Source organism: Lepisosteus oculatus, chromosome 5, assembly GCF_040954835.1.
Source record: "Lepisosteus oculatus isolate fLepOcu1 chromosome 5, fLepOcu1.hap2, whole genome shotgun sequence".
Lineage (NCBI taxonomy): Eukaryota > Metazoa > Chordata > Actinopteri > Semionotiformes > Lepisosteidae > Lepisosteus > Lepisosteus oculatus.
In genome coordinates, this window is record NC_090700.1 from 60,825,947 (window position 1) to 60,843,616 (window position 17,670).

At 41.5% G+C, this 17,670-nt stretch overlaps 1 protein-coding gene across 8 annotated transcripts in view; it reads left to right on the forward strand.

The window, feature by feature from the left end:
* furinb (furin (paired basic amino acid cleaving enzyme) b) overlaps nucleotides 1-17,670 on the forward strand; it is a 107,792-nt gene that overhangs the window by 65,356 nt on the left and 24,766 nt on the right. For all 8 annotated transcript variants that reach the window (XM_069190775.1, XM_015343561.2, XM_015343565.2 and 5 more), the window contains exons 5-7: nucleotides 852-980; nucleotides 2,346-2,422; nucleotides 17,202-17,290. In XM_069190775.1, the coding sequence (XP_069046876.1) occupies nucleotides 852-980; nucleotides 2,346-2,422; nucleotides 17,202-17,290 (295 nt within the window). The remainder of the gene's footprint in view (nucleotides 1-851; nucleotides 981-2,345; nucleotides 2,423-17,201; nucleotides 17,291-17,670) is intronic.

Here is a 17,670-nt window from a genome sequence, read left to right on the forward strand (position 1 = left end):
GAAATGGGGGGGGATTGAAGTGGTCCTGTCAAAACTCAGTCATATTGGCTGGTTTTGTGAAAAATTACACCTCTGTTTTTCAGACTGCAGCGAGGAATATTTGACCAAAGGTCGACAACAGCAATCTAATGTCTCCCTTCGCCTGTTTTTGCAGGATGTGCTGTGATTCTGTAAATGGGCACGTAGGGGGATACCTGGTTGTTGCTTAGGAATAGGCAGCCGGTGTTCTGTACACACAGTTTCGCAAATCCTGATTTTGGAGGTGTGGGACCCCCAGAATATGATGAGTGACCAGATTGTTGTCTCGGGGCTCTGGAACCGGGGCTGTGCTTGTCACGCAAGGCTGTGAATAAATTCAATTTTCTGCTCAAGTAGGCTTGGCAGTCAAGCTAGCTGTGGTACCGGCCTGAAGGCTGGAGGGGTGGGTGGGTAGAGATCACATCTCTGCAGGACCTGGCGCGAAGGTAGTGTCTGCATTGCCGAAGTCCAGATGAAGGTCAGAGCTCCTGCGCATATGAGCTGTGCGTGTTCCAGGTGTGACCAGCCAAGGCAGGGCACCCCTTCAGTTACCTCGCTCCTCGGAATCGTGATCTGTATGTGCAACACCTTTACACATGCCATCGCTGCAAGAAGCAAATTAATACCATGCCTGTTTTCTGAATCTTTTGTCTTTCTAAGCGTGTTGTATCCGCTGCATATTGTTAAACCTGAATGGAAAACCAGATTATAGTCTTAACGATTGCATCTGGTGAGAGGACAGTCAATCTGTTAGTAAAAATACAATTCAGTTAGCACCAGCTGCTTTTTAGCACAAGCGTCAAATGCATTTTTTTGTTGTTTTTGCTTTCTAGTATAATGTGAACCATAGAGACCTGAATGCCAGAGGAGCCTGGGAGCAGGGCTATACAGGGAAGGGTGTTGTGGTGTCCATCCTGGATGATGGGATTGAGAAGAACCATCCTGATCTGATCCAGAACTATGTGAGTACCTCCCCTTGCCTGAAATTGAACTTTGGGGTTCATGGTTCTCGGGGACAATGTTGTTACAACTACGAAAATGGAGAAAATCAGGAACTGACCAAACGGTTCAGTCAATAATTAAAATTATTCATAACCCCCAGCTTGAAAGTGATTTCTCTAGAATATACCAGTGAGGTTCGTATAATTAGAGGCACGTGAACTATTTGTTCTCTGGCACAGCTTTGTTGAAAAGGGTAATAATCCAGGCACACTTGGTTAAACAAATGGTTATTAACAAGGACAAGACACACACTACACAACAAAACATGCAACACACAAGTTACCATTTTTACAATATGTCCAGACAAGGCATTTTAGAGGCCTAACATCCTTATCCAGAAAAACCCCAGACTTCTAAGTCTTACGCTTTAAAGTAATGCCTACAGAGGCCAAATGAGAGGAGCTGCTTTCTAAATGAAATACAATCTACAGTTCAGTCTCTCACTATGCAAACGCTGATGCCACGAAATGAATGGGAGCCTATCTCCCTGTTCTAAAAATGCTCCCACAAGAAGGAAAGATGTTTCTATCTGAGGTATCTTTTACCCAGGAAACCCAAATTCCCTAAAAAAAAAAAAACAATTGTTTTTGATCAGGGATCTCCTCTCTTGGAGTGTTTACACTGCCAGGTGTCCCACGCTTTAAACTCTTCCTAGTCACCTAAAGCTGTAACAATATTTTCACATCTAAACTATTGACCAGTGACTCAAGCTTTTCCATCCCAGGCGCACTTGTATAAATACATAAACTGTGCAGCACATCTGTGGCGTGAGCACGTTATTAATATTGTAAACAAAACCTATCTTGGCGTTTAATCAGAGAACGTCTCGGGAGTGTTTAGCCGTCTTAACCTGGCAGGAATTGATGACGGTGACGCACGGATCTCTTGCTCAACTGCTCTCTATTGATCTCTATTTTTCTTTGTCTGTCAGACTTTTTTACTGTTTTTTTTTTTTAACTGTCAGACGAGTAAAAACATTTACTCGTGACCACGCCGTTCCCATGTTTTCGATCTTGTAATATACAGTCTATACACACAATGTGCAACGCAGCACTCTGGTTACGCCACAAAAACAGATCCTTGGTTGTTCTTGAGATTGTGCGAGACCTTTCCCAAAATCCCTGCTGCTGTTCCACAGCACACCAGATGGGAAGCTGCTGTGGCCGAGACATGCAGCAATAGGAACTACCCTTGTAGGAAGAAACGGCAAAATGAATAAAGCCAATATCCTGATCCTGGACACTGTGGTGTTTGCTTGCATTACATTTTAAAATCGTAAGTTAAAAATGATTACATCGCAGAGCTAACCTTCTTCGTATCCGTAGGACCCAGATGCCAGCTATGATGTCAATGATAAGGACCCAGACCCACAGCCCCGCTACACGCAGCTCAATGACAACAGGTAGGGCAGGAGCAGTGTGCCTGTGGCGAGATCTCAGCAGGGCGAGAGGGGTGGCCGTATGTGTGCATGGCCTTATCGGCATGACCGTGAGCTTAGAAAGGCCGAGGGCACCCGTAGGGCCATATGGCCTGTACAGCATAGTGCCCAGCGCTTCAAGTCCTAACAGGCCATTTGAGAAAGGGATGTCTTGAACAGAAGTGCAAACTAACAAGGTAAGGCCTTAGTCTAGGGTAAAGCTGTATGATGGTTTTGGCCTGCTGCACAAGCAAGCATTCCAATGCACTCAATGTTTCTCACATTTTTCTATTTCTGTTCAGAAATTAGGTTTAGGAGGGAAGCGATCAGAGGTTGCTTCTGATATTCATGGGAACAAGCATGCGCTCTCGAGCAGGATGGATAATGCCCTTTTGAGGGAGGGAAAAAGGGACCTGAAATACCAAGGGTTTAGTGGAGGGGGAACAACTGGGAATCTGGCATGGGCTTCTGTTTATCAGCCGAAACAGTACAGTTACTCTGAGCTCTGTTTATTCAGGGATTCTTGCAGACTTTTGTGGGGGAATGGGCAGGATTAAGTTAGCTTTGACCACAAGTCACAATTTTTTTTTTGGGGGGGGGAATGAAATGGGTCTGGAAATAGTGATTTCAGCTTCCCTGTCTTTGCGCTTCAAGCTGAGAATAGCAATAATTCAGTGTTCCTGGCAAGACTTGCAGCTCTTCTTTCTTAAGAGGGGCTGCTGTTCTCGAAAGTTGGTTTTGAAGCATGTGCTTTTTTCCAAACCTTTTAATCTTTGTTTGTGAAGCTAAACTGGGCTTTTTTAATTAGCAGCTCTTTGTGGAGATGAAGGCTAATTTCACCCCCAGGGGCAACTATATTTTGAAGTTGGCTCAGTTTGAAGTGTGACCCCCCCCTTGAACTGTTACTGGATTGTCTCAGTTTTGAATAATGAACATTAATCTGTCCCCATGAGACTAGGGAACAAGACACCTGACAATTAATTAACCTGCTGAATGTGTCAATGGCACTTTATATTCATAAATCACTGAAAGCCTTAATCTTTCAGTCTCCTTTTCCATCCTGCCACTGTATTGAGCTACCTGGGATGAGACGAGTCTGCATTCGTATCAGAGCAAACTGGCAAACTACAATTGCTATCTTTTTAAATACGTTATACTAAAATGAGATTGTTAGTGAAATTTGGGGCTTTTAACGCATCGACAAGACAAAGTCTGCGTTGGTATGTTCTACACAATCAATCTATGATTTCAGTTTTACCAGTTTGTAACTGCTTCAACTCTGAGAGCCCTTCTTCAGAAAGGCATTTTCATATAAGCTGTATAACAGTTTTTAGTCTTTGAAATTTGTGTATAAATATGTACGTTTTTAGGACAGAACTAGCGTATATAAGCACAGATAGCATTGTATTTACATGAATTAATGTGTTTTTGCCAAGGGACTTATCTCCATTTTAAATTGTCCCATGTGACTTCTATCAGGTGGCTGTCTGTGAATCATCAAGGTGTAATTTCATATTTTTTGTTATCGATGGATTTTGAGCTTAAGTAAATGTTAGGAAAGGAGCTTTTCCACTCAAGCGTGCTGATCTTATATGATTACTATTCAAGAAAATTGATCCCCTCTCTGTTACACTGTAGAACTTCAGTTGTGTATTTAGGTGGGCTCTAATGAAATAAGATGAGACTTAATCGCTGAGCACTATGGACACCTCTGTGGGCATGTTTAACTTTCTGGGGATCAGGGTAGTTGTGTAGAAATCATGCAGTAAGTGTGTGGGGTTTTCACTCAACCTGCTCAAGGGAGCTAATCCAGTGAAGTCCTTTGTTTAAAACCTAAACTTAATTAATGATGATGGGCCAAATATTTAAAAGTTGGTTGAAATCAGGTGTTCCTGATTGACTCTTAAAAGGCTTGTAACTGCAGTTCCTGCGTAGTTGCCAAGCTGAGTGCTATCTTTTGAGATGGATGGTAGCTCTGGCACAGTTGCTCTGAGAGAACACTGGAGAAGACCTGGCTTTGTTCATGCTGACAGGATGCATCACTGAAAGCTTGAAAAGTAAAAGTGCCTGCAAAATGAAGGCAGTATCTGGCAGGAAACCTGGGCTGTTTCAGTGGCCTGTGTAATTTCTTTCCAGTACTAAATCTCTCTGTAACACCAACTCTGAGAGAGCTTCATCTGCTCGCTCTCCTGCTGATCCAGTCCCTTATCTCCAGTTCTTCAGGTCTCCATTTATCCAGCCATAGCTTTGGGATTTGGCTGTTGGGATTGCAGAATCTGGGCAGGCTCAGCACTGCGTAATGCCTGTTCCCTGCTAAAAGCCCATCTCTGTTCAATTCCATAATGCTGTCTTTCTTTTTTAGGTTCCTTGTGCCTATTTTTTCAAAAAGCAAAGGCTTCATTCAGTTCTGGTGTTTACCTAGATTAACCTCCTCTAAACCACAGCCTTATTCCACTCTTCTCTGCTAAATCTGAAGCTTCTCAGTGCACAAAGTGGCTTATCATTCATCCTGCAAACTTGCATTTACCTTGATTCAAATAAACAGTCGTAACTGTGTTTTCTAGATTTATTCCAAATAGTGAAGAAAGGGCCCCCCAGGTATGATTAGAAATGCTCTTTTCATTCCAGTTCTGACCTGGTGTTTCAAATAACCTATGGAGGCTTCCATTTATTTGAAGTTGACAGAGGGTGAATTGAAATTTCTTTATGTGCTTTATGTAGGGAAGTATGGTGCACTTTCAACAAACGTAATCGTTTCTTGGGTTATTTGTACAGAGCTGTCTTTCCAAATTAATCTTCTCTCCGGCCACAAAGTAGGTGTTCTTGTGTGTTTTGCCTGACTGTCTCAAGTCTCATAGCTGCAGTAACCTGCCACTCCTACACTTCTTTTTATGTTAAATCCTGGACTTACAGCTTAGTCCTCCTGGACACAATGAACATGTTTTTTGCTCTTCAGTGAGTAATGTGTGCTCTTGAGGAGGCGAAGGTGTGTGAAAGTCCCTTTGCATCACAGTCATTTTTCTCCTCCACGGAGAGATGTTTGTCAATATTGACACATCCTGTGGCCTATTCCACATGTGCGGAACTGTCCAGAATGATCGGATGTTAAAATGCAAGGGCTGGGTGGAAGAGGAGGCGCCGAGCAGAGGCATCAGTGCAGCCTGGCAGCTGGCTGTGTACTGTAACTTGGATGTCACCTCTGCTGCTTCCTGTGTTCAGATGGCTAGCTTCACCTACAGTACCACAGTCTGACTGTCCTGTCTGCTTCACGCCAGCTCTCGCGATGTCCTCACACCACCACAGCTCTGAATTCTGTTCACTACCCATTTGGATACTTGGCTTCGACTCGCCCTTTTTTCCCCTCAAGTTCTAATGCTTTTCATCTCATACTTCTAAATCGGTGTGAGTTGCTTGATTTTATTCAGGAAGGGAGGGTGGAGGGAATCCTGCAAATCTGGGAATTCAGTGTTGTCATTTCTACACATGAAGATGTTTAGGTTCAGGCTCTGTCTTATGTGGTCCCTGTATTACAGTGTGGGATTTTTTTTTCTCCAGCTATATTTGTACTGGTGGGGGGGGGGGTGTTTTCTGAAGAAACTGTCATTAAAATCAGCATAGATGCCTCGCTGAACTTTAGACCTGAAGTTGATGTGTCTATCCTGACAAATGGAGGAGAAGATGAGGCTTTGCCTTTTCATCAGTAGCCTGTCGGTGCGGAGCTTCAGCTCTTGAAAAGATTGTAATTATGCTGTGGAAATTGATTCAGTTGCACTATCCGATGAACTGCACAAAGGTATGCGTGTCAGCCCATAAGTAGTAATAGGAAGCAGGTAGTCAAATGCTCCAGTGACTTCAAAAAAAACATTTTTGTGACACCAGTCTATAACTCTACTTATGTGCAGGCGCTCGTATTGTGCATGACACGATCTGCTCTTTGCTAGTTGATTTGAAAGTGAGTTTTGAATAAGCTCAGTTGTTGCTGGACAGGCTGGTTTTATTCTACAGTAAATATACCCTGTCTTAGTACGGAGTAATATTCCTTAAAATGAATTCATGACCCGCACACAATTGAAAGTAAAGATACCTCTGCTGATGAGCAACAACAGAGGCAACTGGAGGGTTATGAGACACTTGGTGCTTTCAAAGAAAGAAAAGACTTAAGTCTGAACAATGTGTAGTTTTAAATCTATTCACTGGGGAAAAAAGACTTGGGAATGTAATTTTCTCTATTGTATAAAACCCTACCTATTCGTATTGGCTTCATCCAAAGCTGTTTTTAACTACAATTTCTGTCTCATTAGCATCCTCAGTACAAAGTAAGACTTTCTGCACACAATAGGAGCTTGCCAATATTTTGATAGTTACCAGTGTTGACTGGTGTACTATGTGTAATTCATCATTTGACCTGAATTTAGAAGCCCCACTCTTATTGAACCATCTTCACCTTGTTCGCATGCTTTGAAAACAGTGTCATTATAGCTTAACAGATGAACAATTAAATAGCTCAAGCCGCAATGTGCAGCAATAATATTAGCCTTACTCTTTAGAATTCCCTGGGTTCAGTGTATTCACTGCACTCTCTGTGTTAATGTCACTCCACATTTGTGCCATGATGTTTTCAAGATGACAGTGGGTCTGCTGGCGCCAAGTGTAATTGTGAATGAGATGCTATCTCGGTGTGTTTTCTCTATGTCATTAACATTGACAGCACTTAGCAAAAAGTGGATGTTGATGTGGTGTAGGCTGTGGATCGGGATAGGATTTATTGCGAATTCATGTCAAACTCTGCTGAACATTATCACTGCCACTAGTGTGTGTACTCAAACTGCATGCAAAATTCATGTGTCTTTTTCTCCTCATCACTTCTGTAACCTTTGAAGTAAAGCTTGTGAGTTACACGTTATTACAACCCACAAGGAGTTTTAGTCTAGGTGTTAGATAGGGAAGCAGAACTGCTGTATAGTGCTATTTGTCTTCCCCCATAGCTTGGTATAGAAAGCAGGTGATCAGTAACCTGACTATTAAAAAAAATGTAGATCTATAAATATTCAACATTAAACTGACCTTTGCATCCCCCAGCTGACTATGTCCAGCAACAAGCATAGATGCGTTTGCAGAAAAGTACATCTAATTGCATTGTACCTTTGGAAGTGGGGTTAAAGACTTGTTAAAATCTGTGACCCTGGTGAAGGGTTGTTAGTAGTTTCTTCCCCTTGGCTTGTTCACAGATTCTCTGTGTTTTTCATTAGATAGAATTAAACTGCTTTCTGCCAAACTGGAATGCAGAGTGTATAAGGAAGTAATTGGGGTTCAGCTTAAGGTTTCCCTCTTTGCATTTAATACTCAAACTATTTTTCTTCACATCTTTGCTTTTTTACCCAGCTAGTCAAATAAATACGGCCACGTCAGGACAAATGTTCCAGAATGTTACTGGCAAAGAATCAGCCTTTCAAAAATGATTGCTGTTGGTGCTGTTTGTATTGTTAATCTATAGAGAAGACAAAGTGGATGGAGATTGTGCCAAACCACTCAATACCTCCAACAATAGGGTTTAAAAACAAATTGTCAGTTCAATAAAAGAGCAAAGTCAGGGATTGTGTTGCTGAAGTTTGCAATCCCTGGCTTTGTTTAATGGTTTAAATTGGCATTGAGGCATCACAACTGCTTCAGAGCGGTGCTGGTGTGAGCAGACCACCAGCATGACTCCCAGACTTGCAGTAAAAATATCCGTTGCTATTAAATGGCCCTAAATATTTCTGCTGTAGAGCCTCATTTCACATTAATACCCTCGGGGCTATCCAGTGACTATCATTAAAGACACTGGCTTGGAGCACATGTTGCTCTATGGCCAGGGCATCACTGGTTTGAGCCCGAGCAGTGGTGTACAATGGGCTGAGCACCACTGGGCTGTGAACTGGGAATAGTAAAAAAGCACGAGAGACATACCATGACATCAATGAAAGCCAAATCTTCTAACAATTGTCTGTTCCATACTGGGTGGGTGTTCAATGATTTCTTAATTAGTTCAATTTCTTTCTATAACCACATACTACTTGAAAACATTTCTTAAAAGCTGTACCCCAATGATTTGCTTGCCTGAATTCTGGTTGCAGTGTCCAAGATCACATTGTGCATTCAAAACTGCTAGGAGTTTCAGGGCTTGCTGCTTTAGAAACATACCGTCTGCTTTGTTCTCAGGTTTCCTGTTCTTCTGAGTATCCGAGTAGCATTGTAAGATGTTACCCTTTTCTACAGGTATAGAAATTTACAAGGCAGATGGTGGTTCTGCCAAACTTAAACTCATGGATTACTACTTTCCTCTGTATCTCTGAATTCAACAACCAGAGTTTCAGGAGCTGATGTGTTTTTGTTCTGTTCATTAAGATTGTGGGCTTTAATTAGCCCATTGCTGGTCAGGGATGCCCGAGACCTGGTGGTATTTTGTACGTTAGTGTAGCAGAACAATTATGTTGAATGCAAGGCCGGAACACTGCTCTAAGGGAGCAAATCTAGGGCTGTCCTTCACTTCACCTCTTTTGGAGAATTCCATGACCCCTGAGGGTCAGCTTTTCTGGACTGTCGGTACAAACAGTTTTCATGCTGAGCACCAGCAGCTGGTATTAACTCTGCTTTCTTAGCAGAAAGGTAAGGTTATTGCAGAGGTTAGGTTAGGGTTCAAAGGTGGGGTGTTGTCCTGGGCAGTTGGTAAGCAGGGTCTTCTAAACTAATAATGCTATCCTTTGAACATGGTTTATGAGCTCTTGTTTAAACACTAGTGCCTGTGATTTCGAAGCCTCTGCCTAAGGGCTTGGTTAAGCCTCCTGGAAAATCTCCTAATCCATTTAAGCAGGCTTTGAATCCAACTGCAGTGAATGAATGAACTGACTTGCAAAACCATTTGAACCTATAAAAACCAGGTTATACAGGGAGTCTGTGCTGTGCGATCTCTCTTAATTATGCCTCTCCCTGCGCTCCAAAAAAAAAGTGAGATCATTCCACTTCCATTATTCACACAGTTCATTAGGGTTCACCCCTGGAGGACTAGAGCTTGTGCAAAACACATTTTGAAATCTCCTCAAGGGAGACTCTGGGGTACTGCTGGTGTTGTTTATCAGCTCACCACTTCAGCTATTTCTATGCTCTTCAAAACTACTTTCTGCCTGTGTCCTGTATTGGGATTTTACACCTGTTTTTATTAGAGACAATAAGATGAGTTATAAGCTAATCGCTAAATGCTGTTTAGATATTTTCTGTTGCGTGCTCATTTTCTGTCTGCTACAGATGTCTTGGTTCCCAGGACAAAGTACCCTAGTGTACACAGAGATTGTTGGGATATCTCTAATTTGCCCTACTGTATCAAGAATACTTCTTTACATTCCAACTCTTCCTTAACTTCAGGAATGTGAAAGCAATTTAAGAGGTAACTTTTCAATTCATTGCAGTCAGACTATTGCAATACGTGCTCGCTGCTCCCAGTGGGGGAGAAGAGACGCAGATAGACCTACCACAGTGGGCTGACTGCCTGTTGTCAGTTTTAAAGCCTATTTAGCTGAGTTAATGTCAAGCCCCTGTCATGGCAAAATAAAATATTGCTTTTACAAAATGGTATGACACAATGTGTTACGTCTGCATTCTAAATAAATGGTAATTTAATTGTTTTAACTTGGCCCCTCTCCAGCTGTAGCTACAGCTGTCATTTGAGTGCTTATTCTTCAATAGCTTGGATGCCTCTTGTAGCAAATAGAAAATGAAGAGATTTAAGATTGCGCAGAGTTTCTGTAGGAGCATTTTGCTAAATGGTTAGGCAATTGAATTGGTTTGAAAACGTTCAGCTTTGATTTTTTTTTCTTTCCTCGCTATTGTAAATACTTTTGTTTTTTGTGCTTCTTATGTTGGGTTCCTTGAAATGTAACGAATGATGACACAACATGATTCCCAGCAATTAATGATTGTCACAAAATGCCTACAGCATAGACTCGAAGACTGCAGTAAACTACTGAAGAAGCAAAGACAATATTACAAATGTGTGCGTGATGAAATGGTTAAAATAGTCTAAATTTGGACATTCAGTAGTAATTTATCGCCACTAGGACTAATATCAGGAAATCCGTGCCAGGATTTGTAGACTATGGGAGATTTGCATGTTTGCAGGCTGATATTTACATGTTCTGTAATGCAGTTTCTTTTAAGGGGGCAATCTTGTACATACTGTAGTGGACATTTTCACTGAAAAAATACGTTTTCAAGTGCATGTTCCTCCCTATTAATGTCACATTTGTTTTAATTGAATTCATATCGATTCAGTTTTTATTTGGTATAGCGTTGTTTGTGGCGAATTGCCACAGAGCACTTTCACAAATCGTTAGTTGGTAACAGTGTTTAAGTTTTAATCTTGCTCAACCGTCAGTGCAACTTGATTTGCAAGAACTGAGTCACTAATAGGCTAATAGATTGTCTAATGAGCTGAATCATTTCTTTTACAGTTCTTGGTTCTTTCTCCAGAATGAGTGCTAATTTGCATAATATTGTATGAGCTAAATGTAATCACACTGTAATTTTGGCGTGACTAGTTTATGATTTCATGTGCTTTGAGACAGTTGCAGAGAAGCTTTGAATTGCATGCATGCAGTGCTCTTGTAAAAGAAAAAAAATAAAATATTCTTATTTATAGAGTCTATGAAATGATTAAAGTAGTCGGACTACTTTAATCACTGAGGTGCAGCCAGGAAGAGGCACTTGTTCATGCCAGTTAATTGAATGAATATTAAGATATTCATTAATTACAAGAAAACAGATGAAAAGTGTCTTCACTTTGCTGTGCTATAGAGAATATTCATAGTGAGTGAGTGGTAGCTAAGCACAGCTCTGTACTGGCCTGTCTGTGTGCTTTAAGATAAACCAATTCATCTGATCTTCTTTTCCAGTGTTGTAGCTTTCAGCAACTCGAATAGCAGGCAGCAGGTATCCCAGGCACACAAGTTTACTACCTACTGAAACATGCTTTCTACTGTATACTGGCATGGGCAATCTTGGCTCTAAACTCCCAAAAGTTAAGATCTTGAAAATCTGTTCTAGCTAAGACATCTTGAGGATTTTTCATGCAAATGTTGAAACCTTGCAAAGGCCTAGGTTTCAGTACAGCTCCTGTTCTCATAACCTATGGAGAGCAGCTCAAAGCACAAACCGAGCCAGGGCTATATTTAGCAAGATCTGAGACTCTTTGGCAGAGAGGCCAAGAGTTGACAAACTGTTAACATTTGCACTGCTTTTCCATTAATATTGGGTTGAAAAAGAGTGTTTGCTTGCATATCTGTTTAGAGCCTTTGACATGTTAATGTCCAACTAATCTAAGTGACTTCCCAATATTGTCTGTGAAAGTGCAGCTATCCTGTGGTGTTAAATGTACCGTAAGCCTCTATTGCAGTCAAAGCTTCATTTAAAACGGCAGATGTTAACAGAACCTTTAACTGTCATCTCTTTGCGCCATTTAGGGGAAATTACTAAGGGTTTTAATGCACTAGCTGTGTGTTACACTGAACAATATTTTGCTTATTCGAAGACTGAAGATGGCATAAATTGTGAGCTGAGGAGGACATTGTGGAAAGGACTTTTCTCTTGCTTCCTTTTAGGAAAGCCTGTCTCGCTGCAGCCTTTTCAAATAGTCACCCCTTGGCTGTTCATAAAATATTTTTCATTTCAACTTAATTCTCCCTAAGGATGAAACCCTGCTTGGATTGTCATGGTAAGGAAGAAGAATGATTTCCCAGCCCCTTAAATTATACTGGTGAAGTGTTGGTGATGTCCTGAGCTCATGACCCTTACTCTCACTGCCCTGACGATTCTCTCAAGTGTGCGTGCTTTCAAGTGACATTGACAGCGGGTGACTCCAGAACAGGCTGCACCGAAGCTCTGCTACAATGCTTTTTTTCCCCATGCTGGAGCTGGAGTCCCATGGCCCTGACAGGGAAACCTTTCATGCCTGAAACCTTGTCCCACCAGATACTGCCCTTGTTCTTATGGTGGTGGGTAAGGCCAGGCATTTCTAATGCAACTTACAGCAGGTCTCCTTCAGCCTTATATCCAATTACCCTGGGATAAAAGAAAATACACTCCTCTGTTTCTTGCATATTTTGTAAAACAAAAGGAATAAGCTCTGAGTGTAGGCTACTTACTGACTGCAAATGGAAAGTTTATTTCTTCTGCACCTGCTCTTGAGCTCCTACTTGCTTTTCAGAAATGATTATCTATAGCAGCCTTGATTAAATGGCATCCAAAGCCCTGGTTCTGGCAAGAGTCTGACTGAAACCCCACAAAAAGCATCAGTGGACAGCATGAGCTGTCATTACATTGCATTCTGTTTTGCAGCATGAACATGTTTAAATAAATTGTATTACTATTTAAACTTGGATTTAAAAATAAGCTGCGCTAAAGTGCCCAGTTTTGGTGATTTCTGACAATGTGGCCTTTACAGCAAACGGTGCAGGTTGTGTTGCTTGCTCAACAATTCTGGATGTCGCTGGTGAATTAAGATGTCCGTTACGGTTGTATGGCCTTCAGGGAGAGGGGATTAAGCATCTGTTTAAAAAGTCTTGTATGGTGCAGCTCAAAAAGAGCTTAATCTGCAAATGGCTGGAAAGCTGCATCTCTATCTCCATGGCCTCAGTCTTTGACATAGATGGGCTTTTGCTTTTCTCCAGCACTGTTCTTGGTGATGCAAAAGTTTTATCAGAAAAAGAATGGAGGTAAAATGAATACTGACCAAAACTCTATCACAAGTGCTTGGACTCTGTATTAACAAAAGCCTAATTTATTATATATTCATGAAATGGTAGCTTTCATTTACGTTTTTCCAATCATAAGGCAGAGCTTTTTTTAGTCCAAGCTTTCCAAGCTTCTTCCAGTACGGTGCTTTGTAGACTAGCACTACAGAGAATTAGTGTGTTCCACATGGTGCCTGAACGGAAGTGAATCTCTTTCTGTGGGTGATCTTGATTTAATTCGTGGTGTTCAACCAGCATGTGGGACAGTAATGTTATTTGATGGGGGGGCCTCTAAGAATCCCACAAGCTCACTGTAGAGCTCCGATCGTCGTCATGCGTGTTTCTGTAAAATGGCTGCCTTGGGCCCCCTGAAATGCTCAGCAGGTAAAGGATGTCACCCATGTGTGGCTCGACAGATCGTAGATCTCAGCCAGGGTTCAGTTATTCATGTTATATGACAGTCATTACATCAGCAAATCCTGGTCCGATAGGACAGATCAAGATACGGTCTATTTGTAGTCCCTGAGTCGCATGTGTGTTTGCATCTATAGAGAAACACCCTAATTCGGTCCAGCAGGGAGTGACCCGAAGGAACAGTGTATTTCCTGACGTGCCCTGTTCCCCATCACCTTCACCCGAGCCTGAAGACGCGCAGCTGCTCCCACCCTCCAGCGCTGCTGGGTCTTGTGCTCATTCCACCTGACTTCTTAATCACCTCTTTGAACTAATTACGTGCTCAATCGGACCAGTTAAAGTTTTTTTTTTCTTCCTCTTTGATGTAGTGATGATTTAAACAGACCTAAACGGGGGGGAAAAAAACCCCACTAGACTGCAGAACAGAACGTTGCACCTCTGCTCCAGCAGAGTCTCCTGCTTCATTAGTTATGAGTCGGAGGGTTTTTGATGCTTTTGCCGAGCAGTTCAGAGCAGCGGGGTGGCGGGTTGGGCGGAATCTCGCAGCAGGCGGTTCTTTGCGAAGGGACCAGCGAATATCCGGGAGAATTATCCTTCCAGGGGGGAAACCGGCAGTCCTGTCCCAGACCCCCGGCTGCAGCACGGTGAAGGGGGTGCTGGCATAGCCCTTTCTAATTTGCCCTTTCCCTTGTGCGATCACAGCCCACTACACTGGAGCTGGTTACAGCAGCAAAATACACGCTGATTTTGATGTAAAGCACACAGGGGAGCAGTGGAGGCTTCTTGTATCACAGTGAACTTTTGCTGCTGGTATTTCTCAAGTTTAAACATAAAACATTTTTTTTACTGGGGTGGGGAGGGAGGTGAGACATGCATTACAGGTAGAAACCATCTGCTGAGAGCAGGTTTAAACTCTTAAGGATTCAAACAGGTATGGTATGGTCTACATATGTGACACGGCCTCCCCCACAGATACAAAGGAAGCCCTGCATCTTGAGGTAGTGACCCAGGGCTACTGCTTTGGCGTGGGTGCTTTTAGCAAAGGGCAAGAGGAAGTCACGTGGCTATTGACAATAGCAGAAGGGTGTGCATGTCATATTGTTTTGATTACATCAGCACAGAAGCTTTTAAATTCCACATAGAGCAATATTTTTTTTTACTAATGATAAGTTTAGACTGAGTGCAAGCTTTTTGGAGATGTAGATATCCGATAGCAGAGTTGTGAAAGATGGTCGTTCTTAACGTTTCAATAATTCTCACATTCTTAGTTACATAACGTACAGTAAAATTAATTTTGTATAGCTTTAGGATTCACTTAGGACATTATCTTCTCAAAGTCAAAGAAATAAAGCACTTTTTATCTATTTAGAAGTTTAGAGTCTGTATGTAACCAAACTGAAATTTCAGTGGGTGTCAGAACCCATTTTAATTAAAATCTCGCTCCATTGATCCTACTTTTAAATTTAAAATTTTCTTTGATCTGTTTTTTATACTTGGTAAAGGTCGTCTTAATTAGCTCACTGTCGGTGAAATGTTTTCTTCCTTCTTCCCCCATAACTACTCGAGTTTAAAAGTAGCCTCATAGATCTTGTCCTTTATTAAGAAAAACCTCTGCTCGCTGTTGTTTTTCCAGCTTGGAATTTGCATTATTTAAATCTTTCTGGATTTGATTTTCAGCTGAAGTAGGTGCCTTAGTGTTTAAGGTTTACATCTTCATTTGATTGATTTTCTTTTTTTTCAAACTGCGACGACTGTAGTTTGCTGTGAGGTAGGCTACTTGAGAAATGCTATAAATTGCATTTGCCACTCTTCAAGTTCAACGTGAAAAAAACTTTTTTCAGAACAGATGAATCCTCTTGATTGTTAATACAGCGACTTGCATAAATATTCAGACCCTTTCCTGTGGTGCATCAATTTGTTGATTTTAGAAAATGAAATTTTTAAAAAGAATGTTCAAAATTATGTGGAATGCTTGAGTAAAAGAGTAAGGCTAAGACATTACTGGAAATGTCAGAGAAAAATAGAGAAAATTTAAATATGTTGATTGCATCTGCAATGGACTGACGTCCTGTCCAAGGTGTATCCTGCCTTTCACCCGTTGCTTGCTGGAATAGACTCCGGCTGCCCTATGATCCTGAATTGAGCAAAGTAGCTAGAAAATGGATTGATGTTGATTGCATAAGTATGTGCTTGTGAACTCCGTATTTAGTGGAAGCAACTTTGACAACACATACAGCTGTAGATTTGGTTAAGTCTTTATCAACTTATCATTCTGGTGCAATGTTAGCCCATTATTTTCAGCTGCCTGCCATTGCTCTGCTGAAAGGTGAACTTCAATTCCAGTTTTAAGTTTTTGGAAGACTGATGAAGGTTTTCTTCTAACGTTTGCCTGATAGAGACAGGTGTTCTTATTCTGAAATCATGTGAACCACTAATATTACACAGTGACAGAGGCCACTCAATCTGTCTCTCATAAAGGTAGTTTTGTCCACTTAAATTAGATTTGCCAAGGCAAGGAATTTTGAATACTTATGAAATCATTGCTGTTCCATTTTTTCATATTCTATTTACATAGTGTTTATTTGGATTGTGTGGAGTAGGCTGCATATATAATGTATTAATTGTTACCTCAAAGTGTCATGACTACAAGCTTTAAAAAGCAACAAAATGCTTTAATAACTTTTTAAAGGTGTAAATGATTTGGGGTCGTGTTTTGGAGCAAAAAGTTTGAGATGCTGCCAATCAGCTTTCCTTCGAATTGAAAAGAAACAGATAAATTTGTATGTCCCAGGTGCTGTAATGCACATAATAGAGTGGAATCAAATTTTATTAATGTTGTTTTACAAAGCTGCTTGAGCGGTGATTGTCAGGATGCTGCTATGGTTACATGTGAGAAACGGTGGTCTAAGATGAGCTTAAAGGAATGTCAATGCTACAGAAAGCCTCTGTAACTCTTTTCTGATGTTTCTGTTCTTGGGCTGGAGCCAAATAGCTTGTTCACTGTCCTGGCTGTCCACAGTTGATTGAAGACTTACCCGGTTTGCTTTTCTCTTGACATCCATAGCAACATCTTGTTCTGTACAAACCATCAATCTGCCACTTTCATGAAACGTTTCCTTTGGGAATCTTTCCTCTCCCCTTGACAGCTGTTTTCGCCACTGCGCTCCTCGCTGTGCTTGACACCATCATGGGTGTTGCACATGGGTGCGTGCTTGTCCCACTTGACTACTCACTTACAGCAAAGCTTCCTGGGAAGGGGAAGAGAGGGTGGCACGGACGAATGTTCGTGTTGGAGCAGGTTTGAAAAGAGATGAGAAAATTTATCGAATTTGTCAAAAGTTCAGGCGGCTCTTAAAATGGCAGAATCCGCGACCTCTTTTCACGAATTGTAGCACTACCTATAGTCAACATCCAGTGCAGTTCCTGAATCCACCTTGCCTTTAGCTTTTGATGAAGCAAAATGGAACGACAGACCCTTTTCGGCTTTGTTTTTTCTGTTACATTTGTTTTTTTTTATATTTAGGACTGCAGGTGAGGGTTATTAGCAGGAGTTGGAAGGTTTACTAATTGTTGCATCTGCTTGTGTTCAGGCACGGAACCCGCTGTGCAGGAGAGGTGGCAGCTGTGGCCAACAATGGCATCTGTGGAGTGGGGCTGGCCTACAACGCCAAGATCGGAGGTGGGTGTGACCCAGGCAGGGCTCCTACAAGGGGAGTGGATCCTTCTTGGGAGCTGTTCTGGTTCAGGATGCGTGACAATGTGTGCCATTAAATCGCCTCTGCTTTTTGACATAAGAAAATAGACCAAATTAATGATCTCCAGGAAGACCATAGCAGTTTTTAATGTATTTATACACAAATACAGCATCAGTTGAGAATGAAAGCTCAATCGTTCATTGTGCAACTGTTTCAGCCTCGCTAAAAAAAAAAGTTGCCTATAATGAAAGATTATATGATGCTCAAGGCAATTACAGATCGATAAGGCTCATCCTAATATACTTACCTACTGTGTAATTTAATCAAGGTTCCCACATATTTCCAAATGTATTTGATTTGCTTT